The sequence below is a fragment of the Peromyscus maniculatus genome, chromosome 3 (assembly GCF_049852395.1).
Source record: "Peromyscus maniculatus bairdii isolate BWxNUB_F1_BW_parent chromosome 3, HU_Pman_BW_mat_3.1, whole genome shotgun sequence".
Classification (NCBI taxonomy): domain Eukaryota; kingdom Metazoa; phylum Chordata; class Mammalia; order Rodentia; family Cricetidae; genus Peromyscus; species Peromyscus maniculatus.
The window spans coordinates 80,952,935-80,969,684 of NC_134854.1; the positions used below are offsets into that span (position 1 = coordinate 80,952,935).

The window sequence follows — 16,750 nt, forward strand, 5'->3', positions numbered from 1 at the left end:
ATCATTTGCAACTCCATTTCCAGGGGATTCATTGCCACCTCCTGGACTCTGTGGGCAGTGGGCATGCAAGTGGTACATGGACATACATGCTGACAAAACACTTATACATATAAAAAAATAAAAGTCAAAAAATATGTATCACTAGAGAAAGAATGTACAGTGTGGGCGTTGTTTGGGATTTTCAAGGCTATTATTAACATCCTTTTCGATACTTTCTTTCATAAGTTTATAGGTATATACTTGGAGCCAGAAATTAAGAGTCCCTGGGGCTGAGGAGATGGCTCAGTAGTGAAAATGCTTGCCCTGCAAGTGTGCGGACAAGAGTTCAGATCCCCAGAACCCTTGTAAAAGCCAGGTGGGTGTGGCATTAATCCCATCATTGGGAGGTGGAGGCAGAGGCTCCCGGGAGCAAGCTGGCTAGCTGGACTAGCCACGTGGTGAGATCTAGGTTCACTTGAGAGAGAGACTTTGTTTCACTAAGCAAGGTGGAGAGTGATCAGGAGAGTGACCAAGTCAACCTCTGGCCAACACAGGGTTGTACTTGCACATGTGTGCACACCTTGTACATACACTTATACCTACACATGTGAAAATACACCCATAGAGGGATGCACAGCACACACAGACGGTTGGGGGTGGGGTGAATCACGTGACACTGAATTTTCAGAAATGGCTTACACTATAGATTATAACTAATTCTGCTTTAAAAAAAAAAAAAAACTTACTTAAAGATAGTATTATGTAGCCCAGGCTGGCCTTGAGAACTCACTCTATAGCTAGGGATGATCTTGAACTATTGATTTCTCCTCCCTCTCCTCACCTCCCAAGTGCCGGGATTACAGACATGTACAGGCATGTCTGGCTTAAACATTTTATGCTACATTTTACTGGAGTCGAGGGAACAATTACAGCAAATAACTGGTACCTCTTGGTACCATGTTGTGGTGACTCCGCAAGGGAAAGGAGACCTAGAAAACTTGTCATTGGGTTGAAACCGGCTCTCTAAAGAACACCTCCTCAAGGGTGAAGGAGACAGGGCTTGATGGAGTGAAATGCTGGGCTTCGATCAGTTGCAAAAGACGTTTCACCCAGTCCGGTGTGGTGCCCTGAAGTTGAGGCAGGGGAGCGGAACTTTGGTACCATAGCTACCTACTCCCAAGTACAGCAGAGTGGATCAGTGGCCTAGGGAATCTCCTCCTAGATGCAGTAGTGGTACATGTCTCTGCTCCAAGGGAGAACTCCCGGAAGTTATGAGTGCCTTCAGTTCATGAAGTCCAATGTGGAGACCACCCTGGGGAAAGAGAGGGGAGAAGATTGGTGTCTATCATCTCTCTTTTCTCTTATTATTTCTCCAGAATTCTTCTCCTGCTGTTGACTTCAGGACTGTGAATCAAGCATGTTATACCAAGTTGATAAATGAGGAAACCATAGCAATTTGGAGACAAAAACTCTCAGAACACAACAACGCAAACACAGTCAAGTATGTGCTTCATTTCACTTCTTCCAAAATGTGCTGGAATTTTCTAGCTTAGTAGCTGATATTCTCTGCAACTACAGAGGCTGTGAATATAAACGGAGTTTTGCATTTATGGAATCATTCTTGTAAATTTATTTGGAGTCTCATCTCATTAGCCCCCATTAACACAGTGATTTCCTTGCCAATTCTCACTCATCTTGCCTTCCTCATTGCAAGATCTTTGAAATCTCATGGAGGAAGGCCCAGGTTGGTCTCCCAGCTGAGAGCTCTCTGTATTTTGTTACCTGTTAGAAGGGTTCTCTTCACACTGATATGTCAAAGAATTGTGAATCTTTTTTTTTTTTTTTTTCCCAGACAGGGTTTTTCTGTATAGCCCTGGCTGTCCTGGAACTCAACTCTGGTTGGTCTCAAACTTCCAGAGATCCATCCACCTGCCTCTTCCTCCAGAGTACTGGGATTAAAGGCATATGCCACCACCACCACCCAGTAAGAATCTTGAGTTTTAACAGCCTTTTATTTTTAGCTAATTTGTATAGCTTCTACACTTTTTTCATTTAATGTGATTAGTGATAATTCAGAGTCTTCTGGGGGAAAGGCACAATAAAATGTGAAGCTTTTGTTGAATTTGTTTTAGTTTTTAAAGGAAAATAGTTTCCTTTCTGTGACACACTTGCTCCAACAAGGCCACACCTCCTAATAGTGCCCTTCCCTATGTGCAAAGCATTCACACACATGAGTCTGGGGACCATTCCTCCCTGAACCACCATAGTTTCCTTCTAGTCATTTATGTGTTTTATTCCTTGACTTTCATGGCAATCCTGGGTCCTCAGAAAGCAGGCACCTCTATAGATTCTGCAAAATTTAGGTAATAGGAGTAAGTCTTTACCCATCTTTCTTAGAAGGTCAATCGAATAGGAAGATGTGATCGAGCATTTATTAACTTCTTAACATGGGAAATAACAGCTCACTTTTTGTTTGTTGGTTGTTGTTGTTGTTGTTGTTGTTGTTTTTGTTTGTTAGAAATGGTAGTGAGAAAATGTCCAAGCTTTTTGTTAGAAGCAATTTTTCTTTTATGGGTTTTTACACTTGAAAAAAAAAAAGTAACTTGTGGGACATGAAAAAAAAAAGTAACTTGTGGGACATTTGTTCTTATCCCTTTGTGGGCAGCATACTGTTCTCTAGACCGGGTATGCACCTGCTGGAGGAACGTAGCTGCTCCAATGATCTAAGGGCCTGGCTGGTCAGATGACTGGCTTGCTGCTGGAGCTTTATAGAAGTACTGACTGTAATTCTTCTCTCTCCTTTTCTGTCTTTCATAGTGGTGTTGTTCAGATACTGTCTTCTGCAGCTTGTTGGAATGGAAGTTTTCTGGAAAAAAAGTAAGTGACCTAGAAGCTTACAAACCCGTGTGTAACATAAATACAAAGGCCATGAAAGACTTCTTTTGGGTAGTAGTTGGTTTTGATTGAAGGGGAAAAGCTGACATTTGCATACAATTGAAATATCCAGTAATGGTGAATTAGAGGACCCCAGGGTGGCAGTGTTTACCAACCTCTCACTGGCAGATTTGCAGAGAGAAACTGCCTCAGGAGGTCTAGAGTGACAGAGGCAGAGGGAGGAAGTTCTCTGAGTTCTAGGCCAGCCTGGTCTACAAAGCAGAGTTCCAGAACAGCCAAGGCAGTCACACAGGGAAACTCTGTCTCGAAAAACCAAAAAGACAACAACAACAAAAAGATATTTCTTTCTCAGAAATGATCCCTTTCTAGTTTCTTGGCATCTACAGGTATTCCAAGATTAAACACACAGATCTAAAGAGTCAAAGCTGTGATCCATATATAAGAGAAAATGTGCTGGGGTTTCCTTTCTAAGTCTGGATGTCTTAGTCAGGGTTGTCTAGATCTAATTTTTATTTTAAGTACTTTTTTAAGGAAGGCTTGGAATAAGAGAGTCTATGTACCATTTGTTCATAAGTGGGCCCCTTTGCATAAGGGAAGAATGTGTGTGTGTGTGTGTGTGTGTGTGTGTGTGTGTGTGTGTGTGTGTGTGTGTGTGTGTGTGTTTGCTTGCAACCAGCTGCAACATCCACATCTAGCAAAAAGATACTGAAGTGGATCAGTCAAGGGACCTGCTTTTATGCTTTGTAAAAGGCTTAACTTGAAATGGTGGTCTTCGTATTTTGACTTGGAGCGGTGGGCAGATTTGAAAATTTTAAGCCCTGTTTAAAAGTGGAATTGCTCTCAGTGCTCAGGAGGCAGAGAGAGGCAGGTGGACCTCTGTGTTCAAGGCCAGCCTGGTCTACATAGAGAGTTCTAGGCTGGCAAGGGCTACCTTCTAAGACCATTTCTCAAAACCAAACCAAACCAAACTGGGGTGGGAAGAATCATTGTAAGGCTTGTTCTGCTGGTTTTTCCCAAATTATTGTTCTGTAATATTTTCTCTATTGGGTCCAATTTAAATCTGCTGAGAATGGATAAGTGTTTGCTTTTTGTTTTCTTTTATTACATATGAATTTTTGTTTGTTTGTCTGATTAGAATTGATGAACATTTTAAAACCAGCTCCAGATTCCCTGGGATTGACCTGAACTCAACTAGGGTTTTATTTGAGAAGTTAATGCACTCTCAGCACTCCATGATTCTAGAACAGGTATGTTGTTTGTATTTATTATAAAATGCTGTTTCCTTTGAGTTCAGCTTCTAAGACAACAGGAACAGCAAGATGAAATGAGAGTCTTGTACAACTCTTATTAATCTTGTAAATATTAGTGTTGGGGGTTGGCTGTCTTTTGCTTACATCTTAGATCCTAAGGAGTGGCCTCTCTGAAGTACCAGGTCTTTGTGGGTGGGAAGCCAGGAGTCTGAACCAGAGCCTGACTCTTCCTATTTGCTCAGTGCTCACCGAGTGAGCAAGAGTTGTGAGTTCATCCGATGACTTAGGAATTTGGAGACGAGTTATTTAAGTCTCGGATGTGTTTCCATTTCTCACTGCTTTTTTTCTCCTCTCTTACAGATATTAAACAGCTTTGAAAGTTGCCTCATTCCCCAGTTGTCAAGTTCACCCCCAGATGTTGAAGCTATGAGAATCTATTTAATACTGCCAGAGTTTCCCCTGCTTCAGGATTCTAAGTACTACATCACGCTGACTATTCCCCTGGCGATGGCCATTCTGCGTCTGGATATAAACCCTAGCAAAGTATTAGGTGAATTCATCAAACTGAATACCACTGGTTGTGGACTTACTGTCTTTGTTTTATCGGCTGGGGAGAGGGCAGGAGCGGGGGAAGGAACAAAGAAAGGAGTTGAGTTTTAGGGCTTCTTGTACAGCTGTTTTCTCCAGACGTGTTTCAATGGTTCCTTTTAAAAATCAGTTTTGGGAAGCTGTATTGTAGACTAATAATAATTTATCTTCTAGCCATAGGAGTTTTAGCTATCAGGAAGAAGACAAGAACCCCTGCCCGAGATTATGTGTTAACACATGTCTTGTTTCTTTCTTTCTTAAGATAACTGGTGGTCTCAGTCCTGCCCGAAATATTTCCTGAAGCTGATAAACCTCTATAAAGACGCAGTCCTTTATCTCCTAAAGGGAAGGAAGACGTTTCTCATCCCTGTCTTGTTTAACAATTACGTGACTGCGGCTCTCAAACTTCTGAAGAAACTGTACAGGGTAACTCTTGGGGACTTGGGGACATGGAGGGGCTGCTAGGAGGAAAAACCTGCCGGGGCTTTCTTTCTCTGGGAGACTTTTCAGTTCTTTGGTTTTAGTCGTGCGTTCTTTGTGCTTTCGTCAGGTCAATCTGAGAGTGAAGCATGTGGAATACGATGCGTTTTATATCCCCGAGATCTCTAGTCTTGTGGACATTCAGGAAGACTACCTCCTGTGGTTTCTGCATCAAGCGGGAATGGTAAGAATTCATGTAAAGCCCATGTTAAAACAGCTTTGGCCTTTTTGTGGTTTTGTTTGTAAAATGTACACTTGAGCCACATACCTTCTCTTGGACGCTAGTGCTGGCGCCACACCTGTCTTGCACTCAGTTAACTTCTGCGTTCTTGAAACTCTGAAGTATTTTAGGTAACCCTAAGTGTCATAAGGGTCCATAGGGTACCTGGGGCTGGGATTAGCTTAGTGGGGAATTGTGTGCTTAGCATGCTCAGGCTCTAGGTGTGATCCCCAGTGCTATATTAAAAAGGAAGGGAGGAAGGAAGGAAGACCAAAATATCTAAAGCAGTAGATTGGTGGTTGGCAGAGGCGGTCTGGAGGCAGTGGGAAATTCAGGTTGTCTTTTAATGCATTTTAGGCTCCAGTTCCACAAGGTGGGACAGTTCTGGAATTCTGTTGTATAACAGTGTGACTATTTCAGGGGTTGTTTTTAATTTTATTTTTTAAATATTTTATCATAAATGTTTGGATGTTTTATCTGCATGTGTGTCTGTGCATCATGTGCATGCCTGGTGCCCACAGAAGCCAGGCAAGGCCATTGGATCTTCTGGAGTTACAGACTGCAGTGAGCTGCCATATGAGTCCTGGGAATTGAATCTGTGTCCTCTGCAAGAGCAGCCAGGACTCCTAACTGCTGAGCCATCTCTCCAGGACCTTGTTTTGTTTCTGAGATAAGATCTCATGTATCCCAGACTAGCTTCAGACTCGTTATATAACCAAAGATGACCATGGTCATCCGGCCTCCCTACCTCTTCCCATGTTCTGGAATTACTAGTGTGTGCTTCCGTACCTGTTCTTTGTGTATTGTTGGGTATCAAACTCAGGACTTCATTTAGCTAGACAAACCCCTGCCTAATGAACTGTGTCCCCAGTACATGCAAATATTCTTAATACTGCTGATCCGTACATTTGAAAAGAGTGAGGATGGTATATTGTATATTATATACTTATTTTTTGAACCACAAATTAGATAACTGGACATTAATATATAAACTTTTGGCATCTCTTGGATCTTGGAAGATCCAGCACACAGCTGCCTTCCAGAAGTCACCAGCTGGCTGGGTGGAAGAGCATCTTCTAGATGAGGCTTTCTATGTGCTACCATCCCTACTGATTTACCCCTGGCATTGGGGAATCATTTGCTATTCATCGTTTTCTGACAGATAGCCTACTTCACTCTTCTTACACGAGCTACCCAGATCCTGTGGCCACCTCTCTTTGAGGATAGCTCAATAAGGATGTCATACATTCCTGACCCAACTCTGATGACGTTTGACATAGCACTCTAGGGACTATGGATTCCTATCTGCTACCCTAGGCAAGGCAGCAATTGCTCAGCAACAGCAGACTGGCCTGGATCTATGGGAGGGTTGTAGGATTTATGCAAATTTGAATGCAGAGAACAGGCAGTCCTTTGGTGCTTGTTTTTAATGCAGCTGGTATAGCAGATATATCTGAGGTGAGTCCTTTACCACTGGCACAGAGTTCATCACCAGCATCAGGATAGCATTTTCCCTGTGTGGTTTGTGAGCTGCTTTGCAGTCGTCTCTAAGGGCAAATTACTTGCATTAGTGTGTTTAACGAAATAGCAAAGGTAGTTTCGTTTGTCAAATGGTAGAAGGTCAAAGTAATGGAAATATTTTTCTCACGGAAAATTTAAAAAATTGAGACACTTGTATTTGTTTTGCGAGATTTTTGTTATTGTTTTGAAAAGCAAAATGCTTTTCAACAGAAGTGTTTTTAAAGAGTTGATACTGGAATTTTAACATAGGGGCATTAATGGACTCTAGTTCTACTTAATTTAGAAATTATGAGAGGTCGGTTCATAAATTATAAAATGTTAGAGGTAGGAATGAGTCTGAATGAGTTATTTCAGGTAATTACTACTTTGTACCTAGGTAGAACACAGAGACCTGGGGACATTGAACAGGTTTTCTGTAGCTCGGTTTGCTCTGACATTCAGTTCTCATTTCTGGCCCTAAGAAGGAAACTGTTCATATTAGAGTTTCGATGGTCATGACCGTGGTCTCTGAGTACAGGTGCTTAAATGAACAATTTTACCAGTTTTTTTCTGTGATAAACAAAGGTGATGTGGTAAACACACATCTTACCAGATCTCAATATTCATCTCCTCTTTGGTAATTAATGCCATTACTACAACAGGGTAGAAAATTAGCTAGAGTTAGTGTGTGACTTTTTATGCTTTCTGTGGAAATTTTTCTATTGTATAAGGTACAGAGTAAATAGAAATTGAAGTTTAAGTTTCTTGATGTCTTGAAGTTTTGCTTTAAATACTAAAATGGTATTTCATATAGTTTTTATTTTAATTACTTTAAAAATAGTGAGTAATTGGTTTGCTGTATTAATATTTTAACCTAGTGCTAGCATAGCATATAAGATAAAGCACATTCTAAGAGAACCGGCACTTGTGGGGATCCCTGCAAATGCTAATGCCTGCAGAGAAATGGACCCTGGAGAGGCAACAAAGAAACTCAGTTCAGCACACCTTAGCCTAGCTGGGTCAAACTTCTGTAGTCTGATGCCAGGGCACTTTTTTTTTAGACACACTTAAGTACATGCAGTACAATTTTGGAAAAAAGATTTCCTGGTAACAATTATCTCAGTCCCATGTGCATAATAAGTTTAAGTCATGACTGCATCCGAAACTCCTTTGCAAAGTGCATGTGACCATGAAGATGGGTTCTATAGCTTAAGGGTGTGGTGTGGTCTCTCACCTACATAGCGTGTAGGTCAGCAGGCTATAAAGTACACGTGACATCTCCTCTAAGGATGGGTTCTGTTGCCTGAGAAACAAAGCTAAGGATAGAGGTCTAGGGAGGGAGAGTCTGGGAAAACCATTCAGGGGGATTTGGGTGAGGTCAGGCTCTACAGATAGCAAAGGTGAAGGTCATTAACACCACTCCCAGCCTTCTGGGTGGAAAACAGGTGTGTAATTCCTCCCTTGAGACAGCCCTGTGTGAGTAGCATTCCTGGTTTCTCCAGGGTTTATTTGTGAGCAGTAGGCCTTCCACAGGCATGGTAGAGTACACCTTTAATCCCAACTCTTTGGGAGGCAGAGGCAGGCAGATCTTTGTGAGTTCAAGACCTGCCTGGTCCATAGAGGGAGTGGGGCTATATAACAAAACTTTATCCATTAAAAAAAAAAAGAGAGAGAGACAAAAAGGACCGGATTAAATTTCCAGCTTTGATCTGCTGCCTTTGGCCTTCAACTAGTCAGTTAATTTCTTTAGGCCTGGCCTTCTCATTTGGCAGAGGGAGTTGTGACAGTATGTGAGGATTATTGGGGCCACTGCTGTGCCTGGCACATCAGGAGCAACTGTTTTTCACAAGCAGCTCTTGAACACCTACACCTATTATTACCTGACTAGCCACTGGGATGGAACACAGCCTTATGTTTATCTACCTTGACGGGGAAAGCACAGACAAAGATGGTTCTGAAGTGACTGACTTGGTTCATTTTAAGAAGCAGCAATAATGGATTATTTTATTTGCTAATAATGTACCCTCGTCTTCATTTGAAAACTAAAAAAGCATTCAGATGAATGTCCCTGTAGGCTCCCATAGAGGGCAGTGCAAGTGAGGCATTCAGTGGTTTGCAAAAGGCCTTCAGAGACAAAATCTGAGAAATCTTGACATCTTGCTGTTTCATATACTCTGAAAAATGAATTTATGCCATAGATGCAAGTCTGTTGCAGGCAGAGACCTTGAAATACTGTTCACTGGTAGCATGGAACCTGTAGTTTGTGAGACTCATTTTTGGGGAATGGGTAGCCTGGGATAAACAGTGTTGTAAGAGGTGATCAATTCAATGGTAAATTCAAAATAGTTTGCTATATTAGCATGAGAGTGAGTCAGACCCACCTGCGTATGTGTGCACTGACCTGCATTATATGTTCCAGACTTGCTTCCACCGGGCTGGGATTGTCTCTTGTGTTTCTCAGTGTAGAGAAATGTTCCAAGATCCCTAAAGGAATATAGTTCTAAGGGATCAATAGGATGGATTTTAATTATTGTTGCAGTTAAATGATTTCATTTAAATATGCATAAACGCAAAAGGAAGTATAGTTCTTATTCATACAATATACATAAGCCAAATTAAATGTACATATTAAATAAGAAAATATTATAGTCAATCACATGCTTATGAGTATCATGGACTCAGTGTGGTGAGCTGGCGTGTGCCCCCCAGAAATGAATGTTCCAGCATTGTAGATGAGGACTACAGCCACCAGGCCCAAGCCCGGCTCGAGTTCTCTCACAGGCCTTCAGGGATGACTCGGCTTTTTTTCTCCCTGCACTGTTAAATCTTATTCATGCAGCAAACTAGGGAAGTATTGGCTTTTTCCTTAGTAAACAGATCATCTACCAGGCAAAAAAAAAGGCTCTTTCTTTTCTCACTGTGCTTACACAGTTAAGAGTTTACAACCCACCTGTGCCGTTATTAACAGATAAGTGTAGATTGGGTGATAACACACAATAAGAAGAGATCTTTCAGATTGTGTTTTTGTTTAGAAAATCATTTAAAAACACAGGACATTCTAGAAGACATTAAAGCATCAGCAGCATGTCGGATCTCTAAGCATGAATAATGTGTTCATTGTTTTGACAAATGTTGGAGATCAACATGATCTTTATTGCTGGTTTTTGCATTTCTGTTAATAATATTTATTGCATAACTATCATGAACATACCATGCTAGAAACATAGATGGATATGTTTGTGTCTTTCCACAGTGTCCGTTTATTGATAAGCAATAGATCCCCTTTTATGGTTATTTTCCACATTGCTGTGACTAAATGCCTGAAAAAAGCAACTTAAAGGAGTTCAGAGGGATGCAGTCCCTCATGGTGGCGGAGGCACACTGTGGGAAGAGCTGGGTCCACAGCATCTTTCAGGAATTCTGTCATAGATGGCTTTCTTTTTTGAGATGGGTCTTCTGTAGCCCAGGCTGGGCTGGAACTCACTACGTATCAGAGAATGACCTTGAACTCATTATAGATATAGATATATATATCACCCTGATTCCACCTCTGAGTGCCAGGATTATAAGCATGCACCACCAGCTCTCTATGCAATGCTGGGAATCAAACTCAAGGCTTTATATGTGCAAGACATGCACTCTACTGAGCTATACCTCTAGTCTGAAATTCTCATTTTTGATCTGGCCAGGATCCCACCACATGGAACGATGCCGTCCACTTCTAGGGTGGGTCATTGCCCCTCTTAACACCCTTACCCAATATATTCAAAGGTCTGCCTTTCTGAAGATTGTAAATTGACCAAAAGAGCTAGCTCTCACGTGATAGCAGATCATTATTAGCAAATTACAAGTTCTTTTATTCTAATCTAATTACTAGAATTCCTTTCGAAATCCCAGATTACATTTTACACAGTATGCATGCAGGTTACATAATGGCTACAAAAGAGTTCAAAAAGTCACAGAGTTCAGAGGTGTTAGGGAAAGCAGATGCAGAGAACTGTATTACAGGTGCATCCAGGGTTGCTGAACCCAACTGGATTGTTGCTGGAGGCCAGCAGAACTGAGCCATAGGGTTGAAAATGAGTCAAAGCATGGAGCCCAGCTGCACGGTTATAGGATCATTAAGGTGAGGCACAGGACCTGGTCCAGATAGATGGGTAAACAGACAAGTGGACAGATGGTTGGATGGACAGTTAGCAACTCAAAGTGGGCCATGGCAAACAATCGGGACTCAGCTGAGATGACGTGGGCTATGGCTGAGCTGCACTGAAGCCCCAGGGATAGCTGGGAGTTCTCTGTCTGGCAGTCCCTTGAAATGCTCACAGGGTGCTCTGTGAGTGGGATCCTATCACTTTATTGTTAGTTACCCTTCTTTTTGTGGGGTCCAGGGAAGTATGTTATACTTTTGTTGGTCTGTCGTGTTTAATAAGTTCTTGGGCCTGATTTTGTGCATAAAGTTTTTATTCCACCATGTGCTTACGTTCATAACCTGTGTTGATATACAGGTTATGTCTACTTATATAAATCATTTATCAGTCTATACCTCATGGACCGTGCTGGACAGGTGGTGGCAGCGTCCTTGTCTTCCTGCCCTGTGTTTACACTCAGAATGAAGCCAGCTGATGCTTTGTAAAATGGAGTCCCCCCCAGGCAAGACAAAACTGACAGCCGCTGCTGCTCACAGTGTGGAGGAATTTAGTGCAGTACAGCCTGATCTCCACAAATCACATTTTTCCTGACAGAAAAACAATAATGTACCTGTTACATACATTTCATCATCGCTGAATTTGTTTAATACAACTCAGAATCATAGAATCATCTCCAAATTTATAGAGCAGCTTTTTTTGTTTGTTTGTTTTTTGTTTTTCGAGACAGGGTTTCTCTGTGCAGTTTGGTGCCTGTCCTGGATCTCACTCTGTAGACCAGGCTGGCCTCGAACTCACAGAGATCTTCCTGGCTCTGCCTCCCAAGTGCTGGGATTAAAGGCATGTGCCACCACCGCCTGGCCTTATAGAGCAGCTTTTATGGGCAAAATGCTTTTATCTAGTATGAGCATTACTGTGGGCTTCCCCTAAGCACGTGTGCAGGAGCATGAGAACGCATTTCCTGTATGCCAGGTTGAGCAGCTGTCGCTGGAGTTCAAGTGTTATCCTCACATTTGCCATGTAGCCCAGGCTAGCCTCCAGCTGGCAGTTCTCCCACCTGAGCCTCACAGGCGCGAGGAACATAGGTACGCGCCACTCTGCCAACTGGGGTTAGATTTCTTACAGAGAGAATTCAATCAGTTCTGTGAATTATGAAGAACCAGTAACTTGCTTTAAAAATCTCATATCTTTAAGAAATTTTTGCTCAGAGAAACTGTGGTCAATGTGTAAAATAAAGAAAAAAAATGTTGAACAATTTTAAAAGAAAAAAAGAGGTTTTGCTCTTTTTTAAGATTTTTGTTCTTTTTTTTTCAGTCTGTGTCCATCAAAACATCTTTTTTTTTTTTCTTATCAAAACATTGTCAGCTATTGAAACGGTATTAGGTTGATGACTGAAAAACCAGATAATGTGAAAAGATTTGTTATATATATTTTATATTTGGGGGGAGGGTGTTAAAATTGTGCTTTTATAATTCAAGTAAGAGTCTGTCTTTTTTTGTTTTTTGTTTCCACAGAAGAACAGAGCGTCTATCATACAGGTAAATGAAGCCTTTTGGACATACTGATGTTTCTCCAGTGTTCTCTGTAGATTTCTGTAATCATACGTTCCGACATGTTTTCTTCCAGGATACTGTAACCCTTTGCGCCTACCCTTTCGTCTTCGATGCCCAAGCCAAAACCAAAATGCTTCAGACCGATGCGGAGTTACAGATGCAGGTAGCAGTCGCGTTTTCAGGGTCCTTTCCTCCTTTTACTTCTTCTCATGGTCCACACTCAGTTGTTTTATGTATCTGCAACTCCCAGGTCACAGTCTATCAGTGAGGAAAGTCAGGGCAGAAACTGGAACAGAGATCCTGAAGGAACACTGCTTACTGGTTTGCTGTCCGTGGCCTGCTCGGCTTCTTTCTTTTTTGTGTTTTTAGTTCTAATAGTTATTTGTATATAAAAATTATTTGTATTAAATTTTAATTAAAATGCAATTTTATTATTCCCTCTCTTCCCTTTCCTCCCTACTTTCTTAAATGAGCCAGGACCACCTGCCCAGGGATAGTATCACCCACAGTAGGCTGGGCCCACCCACATCAATCATTAGTCAAAATGCTCCAGACATGGCCTTGGGCCGGTCAGATAGAAGCAATTGAAGTTGAGGCTCCCTCTTCCCAGGTGACTCGAGTTCATGTCAAAATAAAGAAAGAAACAAATAAACAATAAACAACAGCCAAAAAACTAATACAAGATATTCCTGTGGAATGTGTAATTGACAAGGATTTTTCTCCCATTTTTTTCAGTTATTTTATTTTAATTTTATGTGTACATGAGTCTTTGCCTGACTATGTGTCTGTGCACCACATGCATATTTGGTGCCTGATGGGCCCAGAAGAGGGCGTCAGATCCCCTGGGACCAGAGTCATGAGGATGCTGGGGATTAAACATGGGTCCCCTGGAAGAGCAACCTGTGTTCTGAACCACTGAGCCCTCTCTCTAGTCCTTTGGCTGTCTGCTGGTTGCTTTGCCGTGCAAAAGCCTTTTTCATGCAGCTCCATCAGTGAATTCTTTGGATTATTCTTTGTGAAAGCTGTTGACAGTATCTCCATGTTGAAGCAGTTTTTAACCTACCTTTTCCTCTAGTGTTTTTCAAGTCTTATATTAAAGTTACTTTGATCTATTTTGAGTTGATTTTTGTACAGGGATGAAAGATTTAGATCTAGGGTCTTTTTTGTTTTTGTTGTTGTTTTTTCTTTTCATGTGAATATCCAGCTTTCCCAATACCATTTGAAGAGGCTATCTTTTTTTGTAATGTATGTTTTTGACATTTTTGTCAAAGATGAGGAGTCAGTAGCTATGTGGGTTTATTTCGGTAATCTGAAAATTTTTTTTCTTTATTCTTCTGCACAAACTATATTAAATCATACTGTTACAGGGTTGTTTAATATGCAGATTGTATTAATATACAGAAAACAAAATGTGATTTTGAAAAATAATTTTGATGTAGATTGTATTGAATCTCAATATTGCTTTGAGAGATTGGTGGTTTTGTTGTATCAGTTCTGTTTATCTTCTGGAATAAAAAAATTTTCATTTTTTTCCCCACTACCTTAAACATTTCTTTGTCAAGGTCTTTCACCTCCTGAGTTGAGTTTCTTTCCATGCTAGTTTTGTGTTCACTATGTAATCAAGGTTACTTTGAATACTGGACTTTCTCCAGGCCCCTGTTGCTTAGATTACAGGTGTGTACCATCAAGCCAGGTTCAGTAATTTTATGTTCAATGCATATTTATTATAGACTTGAAGTCATAGCTATTTTCTGTTTCTGCCAGGTAGTAAACACTTGAGGCTTTGTGGACCCTGTGTCTCCATTAAGAGCCATTTAACTCTTTTGTAGATGGCAGATTCAAAAAAGGAAAAAGGAGTTAAACAAACCTATCAAAACACCCCAAAATCAAAGCAAAACTTTATGTATATTTAAAAGCTTGATTTTTTTTTTTTTTTCAAGACAGGGTTTCTTTGTGTAGCTTTGGAGTCTGTCCTGGGTCTTGCTCTGTAGCCCAGGCTGGCCTCAAACTCACAGAGATCCACCTGGCTCTGCCTCCCAAGTGCTGGGATTAAAGGTGTGTGCCACTACCACCCAGCAAAAGCTTGAATTTTATATAATTTTTTTGTATTGTAAATATTACCCCTCAAACATTTAAAATGTTAGAAAACCATTATTAGCACAAGAGTTATGCAAAACCAGGCCCCAGTCTGTGGGGCCACAATTTGCAGACCTGATGCAAAGGGAATAATCAAATGGAACCTGGTGGTCTTTAATGAATCCAGAAAGGTTTGTTTAATAGTTTGATTTTATTATAAAATATATTTTGTTTGAATGTATGTAAAGATATTGGTGAGTTAGCAATGCAGGTCTACTAAGCCCTCCTGTTAATGGATATGTTTTCATTTGTCTTTCTGTCTCTCCATTTCTTTATATCTTTCTCCAGTTTTATGTCTATGTATGTCTGCTTTCATATGAATACAGCTATGACATTGTTGAGTTGCTGGTTTTCTAGTGAAATGGACATTTTTCAGTGACTATTGGTATCTTTTTCTGCTGTTTTGAGAATCGTGTTTTCATGTATTCTGCCATGATTCTTCAAGCACATTGTTACTTTATTCTTGATGAGTTGAAATTGCTTTTCTGAGCCTAGTTATTTTGATCATATGACTCGTAAATTACTTGAGGTAATCATGTTGTGTCCATATTAGAAAGATTTATGTGACCTGTAAATATAAGTAGTGAAAAAGTTAAGGTTTTGGAGAAAAGGCCAAATGGAAATGCAGTCAGCATCTGTGGTTCCGAGATTGTCCATCCAGGCCGTGTGCTGTTTTCAAAGTGGTTTGATTATTCTGTTCCAGGTGGCAGTCAATGGAGCCAACCTGCAGAATGTCTTCATGCTTCTCACCCTGGAGCCTCTGCTGGCCAGAAGCCCCTTCCTGGTCCTTCATGTCCGCAGGAACCACCTTGTTGGAGATGCCCTGAGAGAGCTGAGCATTCATTCTGACATTGACCTGAAGAAACCTCTCAAAGTGAGCCAATTAAATGTACTCCTCTTGTTCCTTTGTGAACATATGGCAACAGAGATCTTATTAAGATGCAGAGGGCAGCCATTCATCATTGGCTCCAACTATTTTTACAAGAATCTAATCACCTCCTTTTGTCAAATCACCAGGAGGAACATTTCATTGGAGCATCAGATTAAATGATCTTGGGTTGTTGAGAGATAATTAGGCTGTGCTTGTGCTGTCTGGAGTGTGCCTGCTCTAGACTACCAAAAACAGTCATATAAGATGTAACTTGGACAAAACACAACAACTAAGATCTCACCTAGGAAGATTAGGATGCCCAGGATCTAAGAGACAGAAGGTCAAGAAGAAATGGAGAGATGGAATGTGTGAAGTCATCTACGAAGCTGTTGGCTTCCTAGTATAAGCAAGTTTAGCAGTGTGTAATTAGTGATAAAGTATCTCTTCCCATAGACTGTGCATTAGTGCATAAGACTTCTTTTTTTTTTTTTTTTTTTTTTTTTTTTTTTTTTTTTTTTTCGAGACAGGGTTTCTCTGTGTAGCTTTGCGCCTTTCCTGGGACTCACTTGGTAGCCCAGGCTGGCCTCGAACTCACAGAGATCCGCCTGCCTCTGCCTCCCGAGTGCTGGGATTAAAGGCGTGCGCCACCACCGCCCGGCCAATGCATAAGACTTTTTACTAGGCTCTAGGCTCTGTGTGAAACTTGGTTCTTTGACGGGTATCCTGAGAAATAAATAAGGAATTACTTGAAGTTGTTGAAGATTAAATGACTTCTATGTCTGTTGCAAATCACTTCATAAATGCTGGTTTTAGAAGTTTTGGAACCATAGTCGGCAACAGATTGAACTGATTATCTCACGTTGTTACCGTCTCCAGAATGTTCTTATAAGGACACATACATACAACTCTAATCCCAGCTAATCGGGAGGCTGCAGTCGGGGAATGGGACGTTCACAGGCATTCCTGACAGCTTGGATAGATTTGATCTCAGCATAAAGTGTAACAAGGACTGGACGTGTAGCTCAGTGGGAGAGTGCTGGATTCACTTGTGTGTGTTCCCGTGAAAGAGGACTGTTGAGCACTTGCTTGCCATGTGTATAGCTTCTGTTCAACTACTAGAATCACACACACAC

The 16,750-nt window shown here is 41.1% G+C and overlaps 1 protein-coding gene across 6 annotated transcripts in view; it reads left to right on the forward strand.

The window, feature by feature from the left end:
* Herc3 (HECT and RLD domain containing E3 ubiquitin protein ligase 3) overlaps window positions 1–16,750 on the forward strand; it is a 98,424-nt gene that overhangs the window by 45,549 nt on the left and 36,125 nt on the right. For 5 of the 6 annotated variants that reach the window (XM_042273388.2, XM_042273390.2, XM_042273392.2 and 2 more), the window contains exons 10-18: window positions 1,356–1,480; window positions 2,797–2,856; window positions 4,010–4,121; window positions 4,485–4,674; window positions 4,975–5,138; window positions 5,263–5,376; window positions 12,572–12,595; window positions 12,684–12,773; window positions 15,450–15,620. In XM_042273388.2, the coding sequence (XP_042129322.1) occupies window positions 1,356–1,480; window positions 2,797–2,856; window positions 4,010–4,121; window positions 4,485–4,674; window positions 4,975–5,138; window positions 5,263–5,376; window positions 12,572–12,595; window positions 12,684–12,773; window positions 15,450–15,620 (1,050 nt within the window). Of the gene's footprint in view, window positions 1–225; window positions 356–1,355; window positions 1,481–2,796; window positions 2,857–4,009; window positions 4,122–4,484; window positions 4,675–4,974; window positions 5,139–5,262; window positions 5,377–12,571; window positions 12,596–12,683; window positions 12,774–15,449; window positions 15,621–16,750 lie in introns of those variants that run through there. The other variant, XR_013049877.1, reaches the window with a different exon arrangement.